Genomic DNA, 8,183 nt, shown 5'->3' with positions numbered 1-8,183 from the left:
TGGGATAAAGACGGGCAGTCACCTGCATGTAGGATATATTATAATAACAATAACGGGGTTATCAAATTCTTTGATGAGAATTTGATAACCCCATAATTAGTCCAGTTACCTCAACAGCCAGTAGTATACAAGGTGAAAAGGAGAGGGGAACTCACGGAGATTGAATTGTTTAACTTGTTGTGACCGGCTTGACAAAAGGGATAAAAACCAATTTATAATTAAGGCATTTCTAAACTTGAGAGTTTTTGGAGCTGCGGGTGTGGACGAACAGTCAAATGCAGAACTAGAATCAGCAGATGGAATCTGATCATTAGCTTTTGAATCTTCTGAATGCTTGCTTATTAAAAGAGTGACACTTAGCACTGCATCCTCAGTGCTGTACCCCTCCCTGTACGCATATTGGTTTGATCATATTCTCCTAAAACACTTCATCACTATACGTTAGTGCAACGTGCCTGAAGTCCACGTTTTCAGTAGAACCTTTTGTATAGGACTGACTTTTTCTCATTCTGTCTCTCTGTCTGCAGGGGTGAGAAGTCTGGACCTTTACTCCTATGTTCCTGCTCCTGCTCGTCATCTTCCTTCTTCATCTCCTTTTTCTGACTCTCAGTTTGTCCCCCCTCCCAAAACGCCTTGGGCCACGCCTATGCAGGACACCTGTAGACTGGGCTCAGGTAACACAGCATAAACAGACATTTACGTATTTCCAGTCGGCTTGTTCTGTGACGCTGATGATGTCACTACTTTATTCTGTAAATAAAGGAATAGGAGGTCCATTACCCAGACCTGCATCGCCCCCCCCGGGGCTGCGCTCTGAAGTGCAACAACGTCACCAGGTCTCTCTCTCACACGCGCATACTTGCACACACATTACACAAGGTTTGTTCAACAATCAATACAAATACATCACTACAACAAAGCACGATGATGGTGGTGATGTCATCCCCCAGCCCCAGGTGATGGTGGCGGTGAGCAGCAGCATCGCAGTGATGCGCCTGTCATATGAAGAGGTGTATGCTGGGACAAATGGGTTCTCCCCCTCCCTGCAGATAGGGGAGGGGGGGTTTGGAGTCGTGTACAGAGCGACTCTGAAGGACATGAAGTGCGCCGTCAAGAAATTCAAAGAGGTCAGCCAATCACAATGCAGTTCAGTCTTGAGGAGTTTTCAGACAGCGAGCGGTTTTCAGGCAGCAACAGGACTGGTACAGAAAAACTCTGCTTACAGTTTACGCTGCAGTTCGAGTAAATGTATGCACGATCCCAACCGTCTGATTATTTCTGCGCTCGAGCTAGAAAGTTAAAACTGTCGGGCACCAAAGAAATAAAAGGAAATGAGATGAAATACAAAAAAGTCACAAATGGTGTTGCTCACTTTTATTTTGAGGAAAGGGCCCTTTAAGTCTTTATGTAACCAGAGGAGTCGCCACCTGCAGGCCATGAACAATGAAGTTTAAGCAACACAAAAGTTGGAAATAGATCAAAAAGGCTGTGCAGGCTTTTGTTTTGGCTTGTCACAGCTACGGACCCTATAAAAGACCATTTGCCATTGGTTAGTCAAGTCCCCATGACGACACCTCTAGCTAATCGTTTTAATGAGTGAGTAGTTGTTAGCCAATTAGAGTATTTTTTGATTCTTTATTTTACAAAATGATCTTCATGTTTTATTCAGTCTGACCTGGAACTAGTGACTGAGTCAAAAATGTTAAGACGAAAGGTCACAGAGCAGAAGAGTCGCCCCCTGCTGGCTGTTAGAAGGCCGGTTTAGGTAACTTGTACATTTGGTTGACGTTTTAGAGCGACCTGGAAGTCCTGCGATGGTGGTCGGGTTGGGTGGTTCCCTTCTAAAGCCCGTCTCCACACAAAATATGAGCTTCAATTTTAGCTTCTGGGTCTAAAAAGTGAAGCCATCGTAGAGGTCCTAAAGTGAGTCTGTGGGAAGACGGCGCTCTGTCAGGACCATAGTCGACACTTTACTGCTGATGTTATCATCTCAGCTTCTCGTTTCAGTCACACTTAATGAAAAATTCAGTCCATTTTGTAAATTTGTGTCATTCTAAGTGTGAGAGAGGATTTTCCAGGAAATGCTCATTGCTCATCAACATGTGTGTGACGGTGAGTGTGCACATCCTGTATCAAAACACCAACATGGTGTCAGCAAAATGGCTCATCTCGAGGGTTCAACGGACTTCACAATCCAATGGGTGCTGTCACGGTAGCTGCCAACATCTTTAACGTACAGTCTATGGTTTTGTCACAGACAGATTTTTAAAAACAACTGTCATTTTCGAGGTTTTTGCCGCCATGGAAACGGAGACAAAATTAGTCTGAAAGAGTCTTTTGGCTCTTTTTAGAAAAGTTAAAAGAAAAACATCGACTGATAATTAGAGAGGGGTCGACCGCTCACTGTCTGAAAAAGCCTTCTCATTGGTCCATTTTACTGCCAGGAAGTAGATTGTGATTGGTCAGAATTGCTGCTGTCGTTGACAGGACGGGCTGCTGGACTGGGCTCTGCTGAAGAAGAGCTTCCAGACTGAAGTGGAGCAACTGTCAAGGTGGGTGAAGTTCCTCAGTGAGATACAGCAGATTTCATCTGTTCTGATTAAAGTCACATGGTTGTTATAGTGTGTGTGTGTGTGTGTGTGTGTGTGTGTGTGTGTGTGTGTGTGTGTGTGTGTGTGTGTGTGTGTGTGTGTGTGTCCTCCTCAGATTCAGACATCGCAACATTGTGGATCTTTTAGGGTTCAGTGACGGAGGAGGGTCATTGTGTCTGATTTACAGCTACATGGAAAACAGATCTCTGGAGGACCAGCTGCACAACGTAACACATACACAGATGCACACGGCTCAGATAACTCCAGGGTTTTCCCAGGACTCGGGTGCTTTCTGGGTGTCATAGGTGGTCATTGCTGGGTCTTTTCAGTGTTGGCTTTTGCCATTATCCTTGCAATATTACCGAAAGAAAGCTGGCAACACTGAAACCTGATACACCCAGTGTATCGGCCTTCATCTGTTGCTCCAAGTAGATGTGAATAAAAGATTGTGATATACAAATAAATAAGATCCACTGATGGGAAGTGATTATAAATATGAAAGGCTTGTTAAATAATGATGGTGGCTCTTATTAATCACCTTTACCTCTTCATGTGCATTCTCCATGATGCTCTGTAAAAACACTCAGTCCTGCACCCGAGTTTCAGTGCTTGGGGAAAACCCTGCACACTACATAATTTACAAATGTTTATTTGTTTCGGAGGGGTGTTTATTTCCATGGGTGTGTTTATTTCCGTGTGTGTGTTTCAGGAGTGTGTGGTGCTCTCATGGCCTCAGAGAGTCAGTGTTGTTAAAGACGCATCAGAAGCTCTGCAGTTTCTCCACTGCCCCCCTGAAGGCGAAAAGCTGCTGATCCACGGAGACGTGAAAAGGTGATCTTCACCCTGGAGCTCTTCAGTGTATTTATGAATCCATGTGTTAAATAGATCAAAGTGAACAGCTGTATTACAGTCTTTTATTTGACATGAGTCACTGAAAAGTGCAGAAAGCAGAAGCTATACTGGATTATTTCCAGCAGGAAGAGAGAAATGACTGGAAACGATGAGTAACTAATCTGAAAGTGAGAAATATTATTTCTGCTTATAGGTCATAAATTCCCTTATCAAATTCCAGCCTTGATGATGAATTAATTTTTATTTGTTATTGAATTGGAAGATGCGCTAGTACCTATATAGCACTTTTCTCATTGAGCAGTCGAAGCACTTTTTACTACGAGCTACAGTCTTGCTCGTTCATACACATTCATAAAGTGCTGTATTCTACGCCTTTAAACAATAACAATCACAAGGGATGGGACTGCAACATATGCACTGCAGGACCAGGGATTGAACCACCGTGTGCGACCCGCTCTGTGTGCTGAGACCGAGAATGCTCCATTTGTTTTCAATTTTTTTCATGAGTATCCTCTTTTGTATGACCAACGCAGGAACAGTATGAAAGATGAGCTTTTTGTAGTCCAGGAGGCTGCAATGTCACCACAGCAGATCAACATTCACCCTGTAGTCTGTTCTCTTCTAACTTTTCACATTTTTCCTCTAGTCAAGGAAAAGTGATCAGGAAAATAAATATTTATGGTGTACTTTGTCATTCAGCCAAACACAACAAAGAAAGGAAGAAGCCCCTCTTCTTCCTCTTCTGCTATCTGGAGGTCGCCATCATTTTTGTTTTCCTCTGAATTGTGTGTAAAACACGTCAGCGTAGGCAGACCGTCAGGTAAAGTTTCAGTTGAAATTCATGCCTTCATTTCACAGTTCATACAAAGGTCACAGGAAAAAAACATCAAGATGAAGTTTCCGTTGAAGAAGTAATGAAATGATTTGCATGAAGTGTATTTACTGCCACATTTACTCATTTATCACAGTTGATGTGGTCCACCTGGTTATAAGGCTGAGTGATGTCAAAAAGTCATCTGTGATGTGTTTGTTGTTTTTTTTGTTTTGTTTTTTAAAAGTCTGTTAGTGCGAGTATTTGCACTATGGCGACGCACTGGCAAAATCACAGCCTCTGCTTTCACCTGGTGTGTTAACCTGAACTCTTTTTCTTTATGTGCATCGGTTTCTCTCCAGCTCCAACATTTTGTTGGACAGTCACATGACGGCGAAGCTTTCAGACTTCGGTCTGGCTCGGTTTGTACCCACCGGCACCTCGGCAGCTAGCACGACATCCGTGGGTAAAACGACAACAGTGAGAGGAACGCTGGCTTATCTGCCGGAGGAATACGTGAGAGGCGGAGAGCTGGGACCCAAACTGGACGTTTACAGCTTCGGAGTGGTGAGATGTCGCAGGGCCTCAGTGCAGTATGGGAGGACTCTGTGTATTCATATAGTCCTAATTATAAAAATATTTCTGCTTTTCCAATAACTTTTTGTAGTTTGGTACAGAAACAGGCCCATTTCTATTATGACAACAGTGGAAAATTGTGTGAAACATGTATGTTTTTAATATTATAGGACTTGATTTTTTATGCAGTTAATTCCTAATCACTATGATGTGATGCTTCGATGTGGACCATGGCTAACCGTTGAGGAGTAGCAAAGATTTACAGCTGCAGGCCTCAATTTTGATTGTTCCTCTAGAAAATATTTTAGACACCACAAAAGATGTAAACAAGAAATTGTAGATTTTGAAACCGAAGCACGGAAGTAAAAAAAAAAAGGTACCTGGAAACAGAAAGACTTCAAGTATGACGGCGTTATCGTTTGATCTGTAATACTAGTATACTGTAAAGCATAATTTGCACCCTAAGCTTCAAGCTTTTCCATAAATACGTTTGAAAAGCATAATTAAATACACCCATTAAACCATAAAAAATATCATAAACATAATAATTTGTAGGTGGTTTTGTTTATAAAATAAGTTACAACCATCTATTAGTTAGAGAAACATCTTCGTTAGTTGTAGGTAAGTTATAGAGTTGGCAACAGGAAATATCCTGTTTTAGGAACTGACGTGAAACTGAACATTTTTATTCTGAGACCAGAAAACAGAAGAGAAACACAGCAAGTGTCTGAAAATGGTGCGTGTGTGTGTTTCAGGTGCTGCTCGAGGTGCTGACTGGACGTCGAGCTCTGGAGAAAGATGGGATGGGTCGAGACAGATACCTGGTAATAGCACACACCTGCTCACACAGTTGATTTGCATATTGGGTTGTTTTGAATCTGAACAGCACGGTGGCACGGTGGTGAGCACTGTTGCCACACAGCAAGAAGGTCCTGAGTTCAATTCCATCATCAGGCCGGGGTCTTTCTGTGTGGAGTTTGCATGTTCTCCCCGTGTTTGCGTGGGTTCCCTCCGGGTACTCCGGCTTCCTCCCACCGTCCAAAGACATGCAGCTTGTGGGGATAGGTTAATTGGATAATCCAAATTGCCACTAGGTGTGAATGTGAGTGTGAATGGTTGTCTGTCCCTGTGAGTTAGCCCTGCGACAGACTGGCGACCTGTCCAGGGTGTACCCCGCCTCTCGCCCTATGACAGCTGGGATAGGCTCCAGCGCCCCTGAAAAAGGATAAGCGGAAGTGAATGGATGGATGGATGAATCTGAAGCTTTGGAAAATGGCAGAATCCTTCCAAACCCGGCTGGTGTGTTTCCTTGCCGGTAACCTGGTCTGTTGTCGGGCTTACCCTGGTTTTGATTCTGGTTTGCAGAAGTACCTGGTGGAGGACATCAAGGAAGGTCCGGATGGCTCAACTGAAGCAGTTTGGAGGAAGCATCTTGACAAACGGCTGATTTCAGGTCAGTGTTTGAGCTAAGACCACAGTCCCTGTCCTTGTTGTGCCTGCTCCATGTCCTTCCTGTTACCTGTTGTGTTCACTTTCGTTGCAGGGGGTACTGCTGAGCTTACTGGTAGCCTGCAACTGGCGGATCTGGCCTGCAGGTGTCTGGCAAAACTCAGGAGGAAGAGACCGGTAATGAAAGATGTAAGAGCCAGCCACACTCACTTGGTTTCCTCTTAAACAGTTTTGTTAATCTGGACTTTGTCAGATGTAGTTTCAGTGGTTGCAGACTTCTTCAGATGCATATCCTGTCAGTTCAGACTGGTTGTGGTGCAATTTAATTTAATCTGGACTTCTGTGACTGCTGCTTAGAGCACTCTGGAGTTCCTCAGGGCTCCTGTTTGGATCCTCCTGTTTTTCACCTCAGTGTGTTGTTTTGTTTTTTCATAGGTGTGTGCATCTCTTGAGGACGTATATAAAATGGTGAGGGAGCCTCCCTACCAGTCCTTCCCCAGACCTCCCCGCTCTCTGGACTCTAATATACAACAGCTTTCCAAAGAGCTGAGTAAACTGGGACCACTGGAGGATACCTACCAAGTGTCACAGTCAACCAAATTTTCTTCCTCTCCCTCTTTGTTCACCCTCGCCACTCCTGACCCACTTCACTCATCATCATCTCTTCCCCCGTCATCCATTTTCCCTCCTGTGTCTTCCTGTTCATTCGCTGGTCCATGTGAAACCGACGAGAGTCGAGGTTTCTCCCAGTACGACCTTCGCTCTCAGCTGAGATCAAACGGGACCAGCTGCAGGTCTTTATCTCCTTCCACCAAAGCGCAGTATCGCAGTCCAGCTAGGCTCACAGAGGTTGAGTGCAACCAGCCTTCGGTGCCCACTGAGGACCAGTACAATTTCCCTCCCCAGCCCAATAGCACCAGTTTGAGTATAGCACCCGGAGCACTGAGAGGGGCCCCAGCAGGACCAGAGACTAGAGGGCAAACCACGGCAGATGCAACTGCAAGGCTCTACGGCTTCTCTCCTGCAGGGTCCCTGAAGTCAACATCTCCAGAGCCTTCAAGTATGTGAGCAACTCATTAAAGGACCACACCTTAGTTTCTTCAGACATTATTGAACACCTGTCCTAAACTTTTCTGAAACTGAAACTAGATCCATTTCCTGTTTGTTCAGTTCAGATAAATTCCAGCAAACAGCGACTCCTGGAGAAGAAAACTCAGTACGAGGAAGGAAGGATTCGTACTCCTGAGCTGCTGTCATCTGAAAACATCTGTATGTAAACCACACTCAGGAGTTTTTATGATACCTGTTGGTTTTGTTTGTTTTTGGTTCACTCATTGTGTTTCTCCTGTGTCTGATCAGATGAAGAGAAGAGTTCTGGGGACATCAGAGGACCAGAGGAGAGCGATGAGCTGGATTATCTTCCCACTAAACACAAGTGACTGCGGTTATCTAGTATGGACACAAAGTAGAGGACCAAAGATGGACAGTTTCTGGAGTGCAGCTGTGGATTTCATCATCACTAATGTTACAGAAAAAACTGCTGGATGGTGGAGCTGCTGGTGTGTCACATTTCAGACTGCTGGTGAATCTGGGTTTCATAGATTTCTCCAGCTGTGCATTTACCAAAAAACATCACTGGGTTCAAACCAAGTGATGCCCATGTCAGCGTAACGCAACATTCCTGTTGTTTTCATCCAACTGAAATTATTTATTCATTAGTCTGTAATAATTTTAATATTCACATGGAAATATTTTAATATTTGTAATTGTGTCATAAAATTCTGAAAACAGAGTACATGCTATATGCTTTGAATGCCGCAGAGTTTGAGATGATGTTTTATGTTATTGAGCGCCAACAAAAACCTGCATCTGATTGATGGCTGTTGTTGTTCAAGGAGCAAGAC

At 44.0% G+C, this 8,183-nt stretch overlaps 1 protein-coding gene across 1 annotated transcript in view; it reads left to right on the top strand.

Moving 5' to 3' along the window:
• The window catches only part of irak1 (interleukin-1 receptor-associated kinase 1), a 13,160-nt gene extending 5,089 nt beyond the window's left edge, over positions 1-8,071 (top strand). The window contains exons 3-15 of the mRNA XM_005747992.1: positions 528-674; positions 763-836; positions 951-1,127; positions 2,488-2,552; positions 2,707-2,818; positions 3,301-3,422; positions 4,617-4,821; positions 5,586-5,654; positions 6,196-6,283; positions 6,374-6,468; positions 6,715-7,339; positions 7,450-7,548; positions 7,639-8,071. Coding sequence (XP_005748049.1) covers positions 528-674; positions 763-836; positions 951-1,127; positions 2,488-2,552; positions 2,707-2,818; positions 3,301-3,422; positions 4,617-4,821; positions 5,586-5,654; positions 6,196-6,283; positions 6,374-6,468; positions 6,715-7,339; positions 7,450-7,548; positions 7,639-7,718 — 1,958 coding nt within the window. The 3' untranslated portion in view covers positions 7,719-8,071. The remainder of the gene's footprint in view (positions 1-527; positions 675-762; positions 837-950; positions 1,128-2,487; positions 2,553-2,706; positions 2,819-3,300; positions 3,423-4,616; positions 4,822-5,585; positions 5,655-6,195; positions 6,284-6,373; positions 6,469-6,714; positions 7,340-7,449; positions 7,549-7,638) is intronic.
• The last annotated feature ends 112 nt before the right edge of the window (positions 8,072-8,183 follow it).

This window comes from Pundamilia nyererei, unplaced genomic scaffold, assembly GCF_000239375.1.
Source record: "Pundamilia nyererei isolate P.nyererei 1_Seehausen unplaced genomic scaffold, PunNye1.0 scaffold00210, whole genome shotgun sequence".
In the NCBI taxonomy this organism is placed as follows: domain Eukaryota; kingdom Metazoa; phylum Chordata; class Actinopteri; order Cichliformes; family Cichlidae; genus Pundamilia; species Pundamilia nyererei.
The sequence above is the reverse complement of the archived record's forward strand: the minus strand, read 5'-3'. Positions and strand labels throughout refer to the sequence as shown.